The following is an 18,388-nucleotide window of genomic DNA, read 5'->3' as shown; positions in this document are numbered from 1 at the left end:
GGGGATTTATCTTATTGAGAGATTATCAAGCGAAGGGATACTCTTGGAACTTGAAAGGACGCTTTTACCCCTTATTTTGATGGACAATTTGATGAAGTTGGATGGCGGGATCCAATTGGAACTACTTGTCGAGTTAAAAGATGTAATTACCTAAAAAGAAGTCCATTGACCCAATTGCAACTCGAGGAAAAATTCAAGGACGTCTATAGTTAAAAACTTTATAATTTATAAGCTTTTTTTTTTCCTGTTTTTTGGGTGAGAATATAATTTATAATCTGTGTGTTCTTTGACCAGCCTCGTTTAGCAAATCCTTGCACCTCTAAATTGAAAATGTGCCGTCTTATGTAAGAATAAAATAATCTTAGACACTCTCAAGCAACACAATGGAGAAAACAAAAACAAAATGTGAGAAACAATCAATCACCAATTCAACAAATCCATATTTCTCATTGCAAATTGAGATGGCTCATCGGAAAACATGCTTCAAATTATTAGGTCGTTCAATTCAACAAATCTAATAAGTAGATGTAAGATGACATGATAATACCATCTTGCGCTAACAATATAACCATCTAATAATATCAACTTTTTGTATTAATTTTGGCCACTAAATTACACAAGAAAACTGAAGAACAAAAATGAGAAACACTCTCATCTCTCTGATCTAAACCTTATATATATAATATACAATCTATCCAGTGAGGGAGGATGGGTCACCTCTCTTGTTTGAAGAATTTTGTTGTTGCTGCTGCTGCTGGTGATGAAGCTCAAGCAACTCAAGCTCCTTCTTGCGCACCAGCAACAGCATTCTCTCATTCTCAAGCCTTCTTCTCTCATTCTCAAGCTTAGCTCTCTCCATATCTCTTTCCTTCTTGCCACTAAACTTGATCCACTTGAGCCTTTGCTTTTCAAGCTCAAAAGCTTGGTATTGGAAGTTCACTTGTTGCTCCTCCAATTGTATTAGTCTTGTCTTCAACCACTGCTTCTTCTCCCAAGGGCTCTTTGACACATCTTGCAGCACACCCCTCACTTCACAGCCCAATTGATGAGTTAACTGGGAGGATGAGGGCCCCGAAAAGCAGCCTTCCTTTCTTGGCCTTTTAAGTGAAGCCCTGTCGTCATTGTCATCGTCGTCTTCATGATGTCCATGCCCCATTAGACCTCTAGAGCCGGGGCCAACTTCAACCACCTCTTCTTCCTCTTCATCTTCGTCTTCTGAATCATCGTCTTCATAGTCTTCATCTTCGTCCTCACCTCCACTTCCCCCTTTCGCCATTTTAGATGCCTCAGTCTCTGACCTGCCTGAATTGGCAACAACATGAGCATTTTCTGATGAATGAAAGCACCTCTGTTGCTGGGGCTGCTGCTGATGCGCTGTAATCTCAGATGGTTCTGTGGCACCCTCTGGTGGGGAGTTATGTGCACCATTAGACACCCCACCAACAGTGCCATGACCACAACTGTTATGATATGCACACATTTCTCTGAAAAATAGGTGCTTGGAATTCAGCAATTTACGAACTTCTTCCTTCATCTTCGGTGACAAATCCATTTTTTCCAACAAGCCCTGATTCTCCACAACCCGGCAAGCTGTCCCCTTGCCAAGTATATCATTCACCCTCTTGTACCTCTTGTTCAAGTCATTAAACTTGTCCTCACATTGCTGAGGAGAGACATAGAAACCCTTCTCCATCATAGCCCGAGACACCGATTTCCATTTCCCTTTTTTCTGCAGCAATCCTCCGACAGACTTCTTCTTTCCTGTGGGATCAGTGCCTTCAGACCCACCCTCATCACCAATGTAAAAAACAGCCATAATTAGAAGCCTGACCATGGTATCAGTCCACTTCATTCTCTGCCATGGTGATATTTTCCTCTTGTTATCCCCATTGCTGTTGTCATCAGCACCAAACCCAGGCTCATCATCATCACTTAGAGCTATTTGTTTGGACTTGGTGGCAAATGGGTACCCTTGTTTGACAGATTGGTGAGGGTGTTGGGGATGATCAGGGTCATGGTGGGCATAAGCAACCATTTGGGGTTGGTGCATATGATGAGGGTTTTGAGGATTTTGGGGGTTTTGTGTTTGATGCAAAGGCATTTCTAGGCCTAAGATTCCAGAAAACAACCCATTGGATTCCATTCAAAGCTCAAAAAACCGGTCCCTACTGATACAATTCTTACTAATTATACAAAAGAAACAAACTTTGAGGCAAAACTCAAAAACCCAATTGAAGCAAATGTCATAATCTAATCCCCCCAAAATACTACCACTGGCTTTCAATTGTCTATAAAAAGAAACACATACACTGAACAAAACCCAGTAGCAAAAAGAAGTACCCAATAATTGAAATGAAATTTGGACCAAAACCCAGTAAAAAAAAAAACTGCCCAAAAGTACCAGATACTCAGAGATTGCAACCGACTTGTTCACATCACCATATCCTGAGGCAGCTCCAATTAAGAATCCTTTTTCAGCTTTTGCAGAAATGTGTGGCAGAAGCACAACATATGCATAGAGGAACGATGTGAAAAGCAAGAGAGAGCTTTGTTTTTGTTGGTGGATTGTATTGTGTGACAGAGATTCAAAAGAGAAGCGGTATATGCTATATACAGAGAGCAGAGCAACCGGTTTTAGTTTGGCCGGTTTTGTTTGTGCAGAAGACAGCAGAAAACTGCCCATGGTTTTGCCTCTGCCTGCTTTGGAATGTTAAACCCACAGGTTTTGTTTTCAAAACAGTAGGTGTACATGGAGGCGCCTTTATTATACAATCACCGATTCACCATCAACTTGAGTATTATTCGCAACTTTCTCTTTAATCTTGTGTTTTTTCCTTCATTCACTTTTTCTTTTTTAAATTTAAATTTCATATGTTACTTTTCTTACACTTAAAACAAACTAACTTTTTCTTTTCTAAATTTCATGTGTCATTTATTGAATATTTTTATTCAAAAAAAATTTCAACTTTTTTATTACTCTCTCTCTCCCACTATCACATTCTCTCTCTCACACACACACGCACCAGACGCATCTTCATAACCCACCACTCCACCCAGACCCATCCTCATACTTGGACTTCATCGATTAAGCAAACTGACTCCTTTGCTTTAGCAAATTCAACAAATGAAACTCCACATGCACCTCTTCAGTCTTTGCGAGCCTGCTGCTTTTGCAGGAAATAAAATTCCAAGTCCCTCCCGTTAACCCAAATTCAAAACCATTTAGAAGACCCCACCGTCCCTTCCTCCCTTCCTCCCTTCTCCATCGTCCCTGCCCTCATACCCCACCCACCATCCTCCCTGAAATTTTGTTTTTTGCAAAAAAATAAAATAAAAAGATGACAAAATCATCATATTCATATTTTTGTGCAGAGACGTGTGAAGAAGACGGTATTGTAAAATAAATAAATAAAATCAAACATGGGTGGGGGTGGAAAATGGATGTGGCTGTTGGGTTTTCACCGGCGAGGGAGGAGTCGGGGTTGGAGTGGGAAAATGAAATTAGTGGCTGGGGTGGGAGGTGGGGGTGGCTGCGCAGGTGGGAGAAGGAGAGATGAATTGTGGGTGTGATCGTTGTTGTGTTGACTGTTGGATTTTCTCCGAGAAGGTTGAAGAGAAGATTGTTAGCATTTTTCATTTAAAAATAAATATCTTAGTATAAAACTTAACATAACAAGATGATTTATTTATAAAATCATATATAAAAAGATTTTAATTGTTTTCCTAGTTCGTAAATTTGCGCTAATCATATGCATTTTTAAAAAATAAGATATTTCCATTTCTAGTATAATTTTAATTAGAGAAAAATAATATACGTTTTATACAATCAAACGTATTATACTGTATTTCATTTTATGATCTTTGTCCCAATACTAGTGGTTTCATTAGGAGATTTCTTTTGTATTGCTTTTGGTGAACTTGTCACTAGGAATTTCAACACGCTTCATTTAGTCAAGTTGAGTATACTTGATTTTGGTGCCATTGATGATTTGACATTCGATGGTAACTTTTAACTCGATATCTTTTAGGGGGGGTAATGACCTAAAAAGGACCCACAAGCTATTAAGCCCCAAGACTCCTCCGACTATCAAGTACAATGGGCAGGAATATTCATGTTAGTGTGGAATTTGTGTGGATTTCTTTCCGTCCATAGGTTAGGTTTGGTTTGGTTTGGTGAGTAAATAATATATTTAAGTTGAAAATCAAGTTATACGTGTTAATGCATCAACTTAACTACGACTAATGTTTTCTTCTAAATTATTTGTATTCGACCTACCACCTCTGTAATATAGATGTCCCCACCTATCTATCGTAAAAAGAGAGATATTCAACATGCAATCAGTAAATGCGATACAAATAGCGAGATACATGCAAAAGAAAAACTTGCATTACACAGTTTGGGTCATTATCATTGTATTCTCTTCACCGATGGTTGAGGCGAGGCAAATATAAAACAATTGTGAATTCCCACGATTCTACACCAAAAGGACAATCATGATTCTTGATATCGACGCATATGTTTGGGCCATTTTGGGAATTGGGGGTAACTTTTACAAGTTGGGCTTTTTCCAGTCTAACCTAATGGGTATGCTGAGGTGTAAGGCCTAGGTTTCGGAGATGGTTCAATTATATCTAAGAATTGAAGTTAATTTTTCCTTGATCAAAAAAAGAAGTTAATTTTTCTAACTAGTTTACTGGGTTGGGTGTTTACCCATTCATCAATTTTCTAACTAGTTGATCAACGGTTCAAGAAGCTTTAACTAAAAGGCAAAAGGTCCCAACCCAACTCCTCTATGGCTATCAATATCGTGGGCCATGGAGTTTTTGAAGGTCTCTACTTGTCATTCTCGGCATTATGGCCTAAACACCCAAAAAAGAAAGGAACATAAAAATAGACTCTCCTTTCTGAAAACTTTGTCGTTTAAAGATGCTTGTTTGGTGGAGAAGAAATTGAAGATTGGGTGGACCCAAATGTTGAGAATATTTTGACGTAAGTCTAGGCGTTTGAAGCGTGCTGGAAAGCCGACGAGTCTTTGTCCAACCAAGGTCATTTCAGGCATTGCAATTTGCATCATATGTTTGCATATAGCAAAGGCCAATTGTGCCAACTGCCGACGAAATATCCTACTCCTGGACACAAAATGTGTTTTGCTTTCTAGACCATACTACTCTGTTGCTTTGCTTCTGATTTATTCAGGGGAAGGTGTGATCCGAGTGTATGTTCGCATTTTAAGAAAAGTTTGGACGTATAAGGAGCTTGTAGATCAAATGGTTAATAATACTTATTACTATATTTGATGGTTTTATGTTTGAATTTCCTCTCTTCTAAAATCGCTTGTATAAAAAATTCGGATATAATTCTTTCATGATGTTAATCAATAATTAGAACAGTCTATAATTTTTTTGTATGCGAGTGTTAATTTTGTCTATTTTTATAAATAATAATTTATAAACGATGACCTAAAAATTTAAAAATTACAAATAACGTTAAGGAATAATTCTTAAATAATGACCTAAAATAGGACTATATATGCATATATTTTTTTAAAAAATTATTATTTCTTGATAAAACTATGGTAGCATTCTTAGAGGGATCATGAGCCTCAACATTTACATGTTGTGCATTTATATGCATTTCACAACATCTAAGTCATCCTAGTTATCTAACTGTCTAAAACATGACACATCATCTGTTTAAAATTGTTTTTCTTTTCTATAAGAAAAACTGTTTAAAAAAATAAAAGCAAAAACAAAAACGAAAAACCACTCCCTCTAAGCCAGAGGTGAGGGGGGAGGGGCTGCCACAAATCATCACAACCATTGATGATTGAAATTATTTGTTTTTCCTTTTCAACAATATGAAATGGGCGAGTGAGAGAGAGATGGCAGGTATCTTGGATGGTATGGAGGCTTGGGTGGGTAGCGGAGGCGGAGACATTGGTGGTAGGGAGGAGGGGTTGGGTTTCTGGTTCTTTTAATTCTGGATTTTACGAATTTTGGTTGAATTTTTAAGTTATTAGATTAAAAGTTTTTTAAAAGTTTAATGATGTGTCATCTCTTAGATTATTACAATAGTTGAGATGTTGCGAAATGCGGGTAAATATACAATATGTAAATGTAGAAACTCAAGATCTTTCTCCGAGATACTAGCTCTCCTTCGAATGTATTAATTTATTTATTTTTGGTGAAATGGGGAATTAATATCAAAACATACAAAAACTAAATGACAGAGATAGTACGAGTTATAGGAACTCTTAACAAATCATCATGAAAGGTAGCCTCAACCCAACTAGGAATCATAATCATCAAGCACAAAGACCCCAAATCAAAATTATAGCTCTTCTTTACTAAATAGTCAGCCACCTTTTCACACAATTACCCACTTGTTGTAAAGAATAAAAAAGATGAAATAATCATTCTATTATCGATGTGCTGCTGTACATAATACTATCATTTATATACTAAGTTTACAATCTCCTATTCTAGCATAATTCCTAATTAAGGCTACAATCCAGATTTGATCCATAAACCTTGGGATCTAATATAGGAAAGACAATTACAATATTTACAATCTTTCAATTACAAGATTTGATTTCCAGCAATTGTTGCATAAGAGCGCAGCAACTAGACAGCAAAGCAAAGAGGTCATCGGATGGTGACTGAAAAAATGTCAACAAAGGTAAATGGTGAAGATCTTGATTTAGAAAACTCTACGCTTGGATGATAAAATTTAGTTCAATTAAAAAAATGAACTAACTACAGACTGAAAAAATTGAGTTGGTGGTGGCTGGGTAGGGATGGTATGAGATAAGGTGCACGACAAATAAAATAATACAAATTTATAAATAAATCCAATTCTAGACATGTATTTATAAAAAAACCCAAGCACTATTTAAACATAGAAACACACCCAAAATCAACCCCAAAGCCAACTTTTTGGGTGTGTTTATAAATGGGTTTTGAGTGTGTGTAATGATGGGTTTTGGGTGCATTTATAAAGTGTTTTGGGTGTTGAGTTTTTTTATAATTTCAACTTCCATTTTGGGTGTTTTAGTGAAACTCCCATAAAATAATCAAGCGAATGGGCGGAAAGAAGTGTCGAATGAACATACTTTTTATTGGACCATAAAAGTTGGCTGACTTTTTGTAGCTTCCGATTGGTCCGCCGCAGTGAAAAACGTGCGTTGAAGATCAGGAGGACCATTTGATCTTTGTCGCATGCAAATTCCCTAATCAAAAGCCTCATTCTTTCTTGCGCCCACCAATCCAACTTTTTTTTTTTTGTTGTGGTGGAAAATCCAGCCTTTATAATTTCAATATTTTATAAGGACAATCCAAGCTTTGATCTCCCTCCACTCACTTAAATGACGAAAACAATCCACATAAACATTTTTTTTTTTACAATTTGGTCTTAATTTGGAAGTAGAGTAATATCTAATTAAAATACCAAAAGTAGTTAATGATGATCATAATTAGCAGAGGTTGTTAATTTATATTGTAATATTTTAGATTAGTAGCAATTCATTTGATCTAAAACTCATGGACAATATTGCAAAGACCCATGAGTGTAGTGGTTTGGAACAATGTTCTTTCAAGAAAAGTTCTAAGTTCAGTCTTAATATCTCTGTAGTGTATCTGAGTTTAATATGTTATTGTCATCTTAATAAGAAATGTTATATAAAAAAAACTAATGAACAAAATATATAAAGTGAAATATGAGTTAATGATTTCTTCTAACATGAAGAGAAAAATACCACAAAACCAAAACAAAGGTTATGATTTTTTGGCGAGGGTTATTTTTTTTTTAAAAAAAAAATTTATCCCCTAGCGAAAAAATAAAAATAAAAACAATATAACGCAATAAAAGAATAATAAATGGTATGTAATACCACACCGTATCTAATGGTGGGGAGCGAAATTGCGTCCTCCCCTCATCTCCGTCCCTTCCAATTTTCCCTCACTTTCCTACCCCAGCAAAATTTTCCCGGAAAATATGACAGACAAAAAACCCATCACAAACCCAAAAACCCACGCTAGAAATTCCCCATACACTTCACTTTCTCACTAACCAAACACTCCAAATCCCCAGACAACACGCACCTCCATCTTCCTCAAAACCCAAGAAAACCCACCCATCCATTTCTTCGCCTTTCCACCCTCCAAAATATCTGTACGGACACCATGACCTGATAGAAACCCAATAGTGTTTTGTAAATACAGTGAAATTTAGGAGAACATATGGGAGCGTCGCTCTCGAACCTGACGGAGGGGACGAACGGTTCGGGTCATGGACCGGGTCTTGGAGACATACCCGAGAGCTGCGTGGCCTGCGTGTTCATGTACCTGACTCCGCCTGAGATTTGCAACCTTGCGAGGCTCAACAGGGCTTTTCGTGGTGCGGCGTCGTCTGATTCTGTTTGGGAATCCAAGTTGCCCCCAAATTACCATGATCTACTCGATTTGTTGCCTCCTCAGATGTACCAGAACCTCTCCAAGAAGGACATCTTTGCTTTGCTATCTCGCCCTATACCCTTCGACGATGGCAATAAGGTGGGTATCTTGGTGTGTAATTGGGAATTAGGGTTTTGGGTTGGTTTTCTTGGTGTAATTTTGCAATTTAGGGTTTTGGGTTTGGTATAATATGTCTAAACTTGTTCAATTTTTGATGCGTTTGGTGGGTTTTGCAGCTGGTATGGATAGACAGGGTCACAGGAAGGGTTTGCACGTCGGTTTCCGCGAAGGCCATGGCCATCACGGGGATTGAAGATCGCCGATACTGGAACTGGATTCCTACGGAAGAATCTAGGTTAGCTATAAAAGATCTTACTTTCCATACTACTGTGTGCTTTTGATATGTATGGTTTGTTCTCTTTCTTTGAAAATTTTGATTCAGCTTAGCATTCAGTGAAGTTTCTTTCTTTCTTGTTTTTCTTTTTTTGGCAGTGTGAAATTTTTAGTGATAATTAAGTAGTTATATTAAGCAAAGGAGAGGAGGAATCAGAAACTCTTAATGAACCGATATTCTTGCTTGAAAGTTTATTAGATCCATTGTTTATTACTACACTATTTCTTGTCTTTTAGGCTCTTTTTTCCTTCTCTAATAATTCCTTATGGATGCTGTTCTGTTATAATTACATAGTTCATGGCATATGTCAGTTGGAAAACAAAGGACTAACTATCTCATTGCAGTTCAGTAGGTTGGGAGGGTGATTTAATATCACATTCTTCTAATGACTACATGTGGGGTGGAAGATGTCCTTTTATTTGGAATTCTCTAAATTGAACGAATTTATGCTTACAATCCACATCTTGTATTTGCTTTAAAAAATTGCATGCAAAGTCAGATAAGTAAGTGATGCCTCTTATTATAGTTACTCTTGACAGAGTTTATGTAAGTCAGGATCTTCAAGAAATCAAGGTTAATCATGCCAGTAGAATGTTCCACTTTCTCAAGTTCCCTATCTTATCTTCGGATTTTCTTCATCCAAATGTATCTGGTAAAATTATAAACTGGTGTTTAGAAAGAGTCTGTGTAATATATAATTTTTTTTCTTTCTTGGAATCAATAGAAAGGCAAATCTATTTAGCCTGAAAAGGGATATATATATTTTCGTTGTAGATTACACTGAATAGTTATTGAGTTTTTTCTTGCGTTGGGGTTTATGTCATCCTAGATTTTTCTCGTTGCGGATTCTGAATTGCCACTCACTCATTCGTCCGTAGACATTACTCAAGACAGTTTCTGATTTTCAACGCTACTACTCAACAAGAGAGATTTGCTTATGCTTTTCTGGGATTGGCGCTACCGCCTTTGATCTCATTATTTTGTAATTGATTTCATCAATTTACGTTAGTGAGATCCTCTTTTGGGTCAGTTATCATATTGAACCGTTGTTGCCAAGTTATGCCAGCTTGGTGTTAATTCATTATTTTTCCTTCATTTTTGCTTGGTATGATGATGCATTATATCTTTCAAATCTTTATCATCTGCGTGTTGCTCTTTGTTTGCAGGTTTAATGTGGTGGCTTATTTACAGCAAATATGGTGGTTCGAAGTGGATGGGGTGGTGAAGTTCCCTTTTCCTGCTGATATCTATACTCTTTCTTTCAGGCTTCACATTGGAAGATTTTCAAAAAGATTGGGACGGCGTGTTTGCAATTTTGAGCACACCCATGGTTGGGATATAAAGCCAGTACGATTTGAGTTATCAACTTCAGATGGACAGCAAGCATCATACGAATGCTGCTTGGATCAAATCGAACATGATGATGCATATGGAAATCATAAGCGTGGGTGCTGGGTTGACTACAAGGTTGGTGAATTTACCGTCACCGATTCAGATCCTGTAACAGAAGTTAGATTTTCCATGAAGCAGATCGATTGCACTCATTCCAAAGGTGGGCTATGTGTGGATTCTGTTTTTATCGTCCCCAGTGACTTGAAAGGGCGGAAAAGGATAGGAGTTTTGAAGTAGCCATATGCTGAACAGGGAAGTTTATTCACATCAGTGATCCCACAAGAATGAAGCTGGGATTTATGATACAGCTTATACTTCTAAAGGCATAAGATGTTTTAGAGGATGTCATCTTATTTGGTTTTTGTGGTAGGTGTGTGTCCTCTATGGTTGTGTAACTTCACTTTGATGTATTTGATCCAGTTTTGTTCATTTTTATACCTCTTCAGATTAGATTAAGTGAATATACTTTGACATTACCTTGTTTGTATCAGTTGCTCACTGTAAAGCATTTTGTAACTTAGATGTGATGTCAATCAACACTGTTGCTTCATTGGTTACATAGATCATGCGTAGATTTTTGGAAATCTTGGATGGCAAGAGGACGTGGCCTCTCTCTCTCTCTCTCTCTCTGTGGTTAATGAATGTTTGTGTTATTGTCTGAGGTCAGTTTTTTAAGTAAAAGTGAATTGATCCTGTGGGAATTTATAGTTTCAATGGAAATACAACTTATCTCATGGTGTCACCGTCTGTCGACAGATTTTGTCTCTTCATATGATTTCGTATGAGATGTCTCTTAACATTTGAAATACGGGATCTCTCTGTACTGGTCCTTAAATAATTTGTTATTCATAAGAGTTTGGTTACTTAGGTTCCATGTTCTCAGTGGGCTAGCCCAGAATCTTACCTCTAATTCTGCGTTTTCTCCTGTCCTCTTTCTGTTTAGTTATGATGGTGATTTGAGGACCAGCCCCTTGGTCCTATTTTTCAATTTGGACTGAATCTTGTGACTTTCTACTGTTTCAATCTAATTCCAAAGTGATTATCAAACTAAATGAATTGGAATTGGAACAACTCTTAAACAGAAGTTAGAGCAAAACAGAGAAGTGTTCACAGTTTCACCTATGGGACTTTAAATGAGGGACAGGTGAGCATTTCTATCAAGATTGTTTCTTTTAATTTTCTCAACCTCTTCTGTTCTGGCAAACTGAAATTCATACCCTCTCTCTCTCTCTCTCTCTGTGGAATTTGTTATTATTTTTGCAACTTTGTACAGCATATGTGAGGCCAATTGTAGTTTCTAGGCTGGGTTGGGCTGCTTGCAGTCTACAATTAAAATTATTAGTCTTGTATTCATTCTTTGATTGGGTTGATTGGTGAATGAGTTCTGAAGGGTTGGTGAATTATCATTTTGATTTACATAATTCTATAATATTTTGTACTGTCTCCCAGTCTCTCTCCTCTAAATAACATTTAGCTTATCAATTTCTCTCTGCTAAAACCTAAAAATTACTTCTCAAAATATGTATTTTTGGGTTTACTTTTCTTGCAAATCGCCTCCCATTTTGTCTCCATTTTAATTCCTGCAAAAGCAGACATAAACGTTTGGATGATCTATCTCTATCCAAATATATTTAGTCATCAGATGAGCAGTAAACCACCTGCTTATCTGTAATTTACTGTGCCATTAAAACTGCCACACCCTGATTAGGAGTATTTCTCTCAAATCATTTGCCGTGCTTGGTTTTGCACAAGATACAAATCAAGGCTAATCAGCACTAAATAAATACAAGATTAAGTCCACTAATCAGGTACTGGGTTTTCTTCTTGAAGTCCTTTTCTTGTTCAAATCACTTGAATTTTCTCTCTGGTGGTCCACATTTCTTCCAGCTTGCATTAAAACACTGCAATATTAATGTTAACAAAAATAAAAAAGCTGTGCACTGTAAAATATAGAGTAGTAAATTGAAATTTGGCATCTTGCTAGCTAGACCCCTGTTCCTCATCCGGCGCTGCATATGGTGTCCTTGAGCAGCCATATCAGATGAACTAATTCTTATAGACCAAAACATAGACTTGTTCAGCAAGTGTATCACAAAACTAAAGACAAGACCAAATTACATAAAAGAAAAGGTAAAAAATCACTTTTAGTCCCTATAGTTTAATGAAATTTCTACTTCTATCCATGCGGTTTTAATTCTGGCAATTTGACCAATGTAGTTTGATTTTATTGCAATTTAGGGACATGTCTAAATTTCTTTCCAATTTCTTGACGGAATAAACTTGTGTCTCTTGTGTGGAGGGGTATTTTGGATAGAGATTTGGGTGTGTTCTTAAATTGCGATAGAATCAAACTACATGGGTTAAATTGACAAAATTAAAACTATAGGGACTAAAGTAGGAAAATCGGCAAACTCTTGGGACCAAAAGAAAATTAGCAAGCTCAATTTGGACCACTAATATTTTCTAAGTAGTTGTTCTATGTATGAACACCTAGAAAAGACTTTAATTATGGGCAGCCGTTTAGCTAGCTACATGTCTGCCATATATGGTAAGAAGGACCGCTACACCAGTTTCAAATGTTCAGTTAACTATAGTAACCTTCATCTGCCTTCCTCTTTCCGTATTGGGTTACATGTGCCATGTGTTGCAACAGTACTTTGCTCTGAACAAACTTCTATTATGGTGATCAAGTTCTTAACTTGGTTAATGAGATTCTATATATGAATGCATCGTTTGATGTCAAAGTTTGATTTTGAGCTTTATACCAGATTGGTTGTCACTTGTGAGCTCTGCAGAACTTGATGCTGACAGTCTTCATATTGTCCTTTAATTAAGACTTGTACTCTTTTTTTTAAGGAAAAAAAATTAAATAAAAAAACTTGATCCAGTCTTCATATTGTCCTTTAATTAGGGTTTGCTTAACCTTGATCCAGTCTTTGTACTTTAGACTAGCTGGTCTTAACATGAAATTAGTGGTTGAACTTACTGTCTTTACTTAAACAGATTAGAAATATAATAATATGGTTGAAGACATATTAATCTTTGAAGGAGGTTGAGTTTCCACCCCAAAACTAATTGGCAATGCGGGAAGTAGTCCAACTCCTTATAAGCCCTTACTAGGTTTCTCAACTTTCAAATGTGGGACTTTTTACCTTCACATTCTCACAATCTCCACATTGCTATGAGGTTCTCTTCATGTTCCTAGGGCTGTATAAATTTAATGCCACAACAATCGGTGTGAGATAATCACTAAAACGAGAGGTTTCGAACTCTAAAACTTATCTAATTAATGTAAGCCCGGATACCATGTTAGACAACTACTTCCTTCTTCTTTGAAATAATTATAAAATTAATGAATCAACAAAAGTAAATCAAACCAGAAGGTAAAGGATTGGTTGAAAACTAAAGGGTGATAGACAATAAGTACGAGTAGTTTTTTGTTTTTCCCGGGTGAGTAAAACGTACGCTGTACGAGTTAGAGGGAAAAAGCCAAAATGAAGGCTGGTAAGTTGGATTTCAGGGATCTGCAATGGGACCATATAGTTCTTGAATGCTTCCAAGATATAATCAATCTATTTGCAGAGACGAAACCAGAAAAAGAAAAAGGTCTTCCCCTACGTAAGCAACAAAGAGTGACTCTTTTTTCTCAAGAAAAAGAAACTGTTGTTCCATTGGAATTGGATAAAATGGTGCTCGAGTGAAAATTGTTAGTGATGAGCCAAAATATTCCTTTTTATGTGCCAATGGAGAAGACAAGCTCATGAACAAGCTCCTGAAAAAGAGAGAACTTTCATTTCAGGGGCATAGTGAAAATGTCAATCCCAAAAAGAAGAATTTAATACACTCTTGAGTTAGGGTTCGAATCTTTCACGAGAAATAACAATTTAGATTTATAGTGTACTGTAGTTTTAGCTGGTTATGTGTTTCCAGAAAATTAAACACAAGAAACACCCACTTTTTTCTTAACTTTCTAGCATAATGTGAGAGAGTTAAGAAAAATAGAAGACGTGTAACATACACTAGTATTTTTTCCTCCTTAAACCCTAAACCTAAATATGAGAGTGGATCATGGATTAGCCAAAAAATATTAATTTCGGGTTTAGTTTAAATGCAATAAGATTTTTCGAGAAATTTGAATTTTTATTTTTGTAAAGTACCATTAGTCCTACCAAGAAAAGCCAGTGGTGTGGTGGTCAAACCATGCACATCTCACAAGTCACCAGATAAATGAGTTGCAATTTTTTTAGTCTGCACTCTCCCATCCCATGTGTGTAAAAGCTTTCAAAAACTCAAAATTTATATGAAGCTCTTGGGGTTGAATATGAGGTGTTATTGTCACAAATGCAGAAAAAATAACCTTTTAATTAATGCACAAGAGAAGAAGAAGAAGAATTGATATGAAGGAGAGAGGGAATGGGAGGACCGCTGTTCCATCCATCTCTTTCATCAATTTGGCTTCAATGCATATGCGGCAATGCCATTGTCTTACCGTTATCTCTCATACACGTTTTTTTTTGGGTTTTTGGAGAAAAAGATACCCTTCACATGAAACCAGCACACACTCTTAGTTAGAATAGGCCTGCAACGCCCCCCCTAAAAATTCAATTAAAATCCAACAATGCCAACTCAAATCCAAAATCCACACACCAGCATATATGAATGAATGAATATTTAAGAGAGAGAGAGAGAGAGAGAGAGAGAGAGAGAGAGAGAGAGGATTTTGCAGCTTTTTCTTGGTCTGCTGCTATGCTGCAGCTTAATTAAGGTGTTGGGGGGCGGGCTCTCAGAGACAGAGAGAGAGAGAGGGAGGGAGGGAGGGTGAAATAATAGGGTGAGCCCAAAACTTCTTTCTCATCTTCTACCTTTATTTGTCCGTTTATTGATGCAGAGGAGGAGGTGGCAGGGTGCTGGACTGTACATGTATGTACTCATTTTGTGCCACCCTCTTCAGGAGGCCACACGCGTCTCTTCCTATGTTGCATGCTGGCGAGGACCTCACCTATACTTGAGTCTTGTCATATGTACAGTGTTTACATATCATATACTATCTACATGTACATATAGACGCACATGCAAATTGTCTCTTGGTTTGGATGTTATGTTATTCAGTGTTTAATGTGATAGTCCTATTTAGGAAGAAAAATGTACACATTTCAAAGTAATGAGATAATTGGGAAGGTCGACATAATTGTTTCATCGTTTTGTTACTTTTATCATTAAATTCATTGATTAGATAAAATCTTATTACTTTAATCCATAATTTGAAAATGATGATTAACATATTGGATATATGCAACATGGTTACTCTTTTCATTCAACAACGCAACAAAATCACTTCTATAATAGTTGAATCTAATGAAGATTTTCTCTAATAACATGGAGATTTAAAATTACTAGACAAAATGGTTATTGACACGAGAAAAAATTATGTGAAGTTGTTCTTGTCATATGAAAATACTAAGTAGAAACAATTTAGTTAAGAGATTTTAATTGGACTATTCAATCACGGGCATAAACATACACATAAGTTTTTCTCTACTTGCACTAGTGGAGTTCAAAACTCATGAATATATATATATATATATATGTATGAGTCTTTATATAATAAAAGGATACAATGTATGTATGAATGTATGGCAAGATGAAGTGAGAGAGAGGGAGTGGGAGAGGAAAAGAGTGACAGCCCTGTCGGTTGGAAGGTGATGTAAATGGGAGAGAGAGAGAGGGGGAAGAGTGGATTCAGAGGTCTCAATCTAATATGGTCCCCATAATCCTCTGTTCCTATGGAACTGACATATGCCTCCCTTTCTCACGCCTCGTCCTGCACTTCTATTCTATTCTACCCTCGCTCTCTTCTTCCCCTCTCCTCCTCTCTCTCTCTCTCTCTCTCTCTCTCTCTCTCTCGTACGAAAATTAAACATAAAGCTTTGCTGCACCCCAAACGTAAAGAAGCACAGTCACACCTCTCTCTCAACCACTTACTTCCATCGGTTTCTTTTTGCACTTGAAAAGAGAGAATACAATACAACACAACACAGCACAACACAAACTCTTTCAAGTTCATCTCTCGAGACACCCACGCTAAGCCCTCCTCCTATGTCCTAAGCTCACTTTGATCATTATCTTTTCTCCTAACCTACTCTCTCTCACTCTCTCTCTCTCTGTGGTCCATATATGGCCATCACTTTGGTCCATATATAACGTGTTGGTGTTTAGAGGAGGGAGACAGAGAAAGTGAAACCAATTAGATCCAAAATGGATTGGAATTCCAATTTGAGACACCTTGTTTCTCGACCAGAACCTTCCTTTGGCTTCCTCTACAACTATAACTATGACTGCTATCCTCCTGGTAATTTATTCAACTCACTGCCCCTTTCTTCTATCTTGGTCTTCTTCTTTCCTTTTTATGTGCTTTCAGCAAGAAACATGAAAAAGAAGCATGGCTACCTTCTACTTTAACTAGAAGCACCACCATTGACTATTGCACAGCTTCATTTCTTATGTTCTACACTTTCCACTTCAAGCAATTATATATATAAATTCCTCCCTGCTTTCTTGGAGAAGTCACACTTCAGTCATTTTGAGGTCAAACTACACAAAATATGCAAGTTCACATATATAATATTTTTAGAACTCTTTTTTTTTTTCTTTTTTCTTTTTTTCTTTTTTTTTTCAACTTTCAAACTTCACATATATAAAAACAGTGAAATTAATTTGTTGGGTTTTAATTAATTTTTTCAGGGATGGAGATGAAGCATCAAGCAGTGATGTCTGAGAGCTCACAAGGCTTGGTTCCTGGACTCGACAGGAACCACAGCAGTTATGGGTGCTCTGGCCAAGACAAGAAGAAGAGATTGTCAACTGATCAGTTAGAGTCACTTGAGAGGAGCTTTCAAGAGGAGATAAAGCTGGACCCTGATAGGAAGATGAAGCTTTCAAGAGAGCTTGGCCTTCAGCCTAGGCAAATTGCTGTTTGGTTCCAAAACAGAAGAGCCAGATGGAAGGCCAAGCAGCTTGAGCGCTTGTATGATGCTCTTAAACAAGAGTATGATGTGGTCTCCAAAGAGAAACAAAAGCTCCAAGAAGAGGTAATAATGCATTGATTAAGTAATTGGCATACATTAACTATAAAGCTTCTTTCCTTTATTAACTAATTACATGCAACCCATGCATCTATGTCTCTCTCTCTCTCTCTCTCTCTCTCTCTCCCCTAGAAAATTGAGCTGAAAACCCATAGTGAATTTTTATAAATGAAATTCAATAAAAAATTTGTCTCACATTTACCGACCGTAGTGTGTTGACAAGTCAACTAAAAATGTACTCTATTAATTAAGTGAGCTGTATATGGTGATGTAGGTCATGAAATTGAAGACAATTCTGAGAGATGAAGTTGCTAGAAAACAAGTTTCCACCGGGTACACTGAAATCTCCGGTGAAGAGACGGTGGAGAGCACGTCGGTTGCCATTCGGAGCTCTAACAAAGGAGGAAGGACGAGCCAACATCAGGTGCAAGAGTGCAACTACCTCTTCAATGTTGAGGAATATAACCCAGTATCGCCACCTTTCTGGGGAGCTCTGCCTTCTTATCCCTAAGCTGAGAGGCTGTTGTTGTCGTTTGGCAGTTACTCATAACTTTAATTTTCTGAGGGTTCTGCTTTAGTTATTAGCTTAGTTTGAGGAACTAGTACTTTAATTTCTTCTGCTCTTTAGCTCGTTATTAAATTAGAGAATTGACATTACATTCACCCAAGTGGACCTAATGATCAGCATGACATTTATTAACTTTGCACACTTCCATATTGTTGTTGCCATATTCATAATCTTTTTCATCACTTCCCTCAAATCTTTTTTTTTTATAAATTTTATAAATTTTGTTTTTGGGGCTTTTGGGTGCATGTCTCCACCTTTTGGGTAACATCCAGTTCGTGTTCTACTTTTATATATGCTGCCTAGAAAGGCAGGTGTTGGTCGGGTGCATGGTGAATGTTGTTGAGTCAACAGCCAAGCTTGGACAAGCCCAAGCAAGTACAGTGTTTTTTTCTTTCTTTTTTATGAGCTTGGATCAGACCTTTTATTCAAGGGTCTAGTAAACCAACTCTTACTTTATCTCTCCCAAAAAAAGGAAAAAGTAATGCATAGAATAAACTTTAG

The 18,388-nt window shown here is 37.0% G+C and overlaps 3 protein-coding genes across 4 annotated transcripts; 2 read left to right on the top strand and 1 right to left on the bottom strand.

Moving 5' to 3' along the window:
* Positions 1 to 565: 565 nt before the first annotated feature.
* Positions 566 to 2,741, bottom strand: LOC103339760 (sequence-specific DNA binding transcription factor). The gene has a single exon (XM_008243105.2). The coding sequence runs from the start codon at positions 2,141 to 2,143 to the stop codon at positions 692 to 694; it is 1,452 nt and encodes a 483-aa protein (XP_008241327.2). The 5' UTR covers positions 2,144 to 2,741; the 3' UTR covers positions 566 to 691.
* Positions 2,742 to 7,893: 5,152 nt separating this feature from the next.
* Positions 7,894 to 10,821, top strand: PP2-A15 (phloem protein 2-A15). The gene is made up of 3 exons (XM_008243106.3): positions 7,894 to 8,550; positions 8,688 to 8,806; positions 10,012 to 10,821. The coding sequence occupies exons 1-3, from the start codon at positions 8,239 to 8,241 to the stop codon at positions 10,472 to 10,474; spliced, it is 894 nt and encodes a 297-aa protein (XP_008241328.2). The 5' UTR covers positions 7,894 to 8,238; the 3' UTR covers positions 10,475 to 10,821.
* Positions 10,822 to 16,116: 5,295 nt separating this feature from the next.
* On the top strand, positions 16,117 to 18,041 carry LOC103339762 (putative homeobox-leucine zipper protein ATHB-51). 2 transcript variants are annotated; one of them, XM_008243108.2, is made up of 3 exons: positions 16,117 to 16,586; positions 16,979 to 17,325; positions 17,594 to 18,041. In XM_008243108.2, the coding sequence occupies exons 1-3, from the start codon at positions 16,493 to 16,495 to the stop codon at positions 17,828 to 17,830; spliced, it is 678 nt and encodes a 225-aa protein (XP_008241330.1). In that variant the 5' UTR covers positions 16,117 to 16,492; the 3' UTR covers positions 17,831 to 18,041. The 2 variants fall into 2 exon arrangements, with proteins under 2 accessions (XP_008241330.1, XP_088898631.1); XM_089042505.1 differs by lacking the exon at positions 16,117 to 16,586 and adding an exon at positions 16,695 to 16,822.
* Positions 18,042 to 18,388: the final 347 nt, after the last annotated feature.

This window comes from Prunus mume, linkage group LG8, assembly GCF_029339155.1.
Source record: "Prunus mume cultivar Tortuosa linkage group LG8, ASM2933915v1, whole genome shotgun sequence".
Lineage (NCBI taxonomy): Eukaryota > Viridiplantae > Streptophyta > Magnoliopsida > Rosales > Rosaceae > Prunus > Prunus mume.
This window is presented reverse-complemented; position numbering and strand designations above follow the sequence as displayed.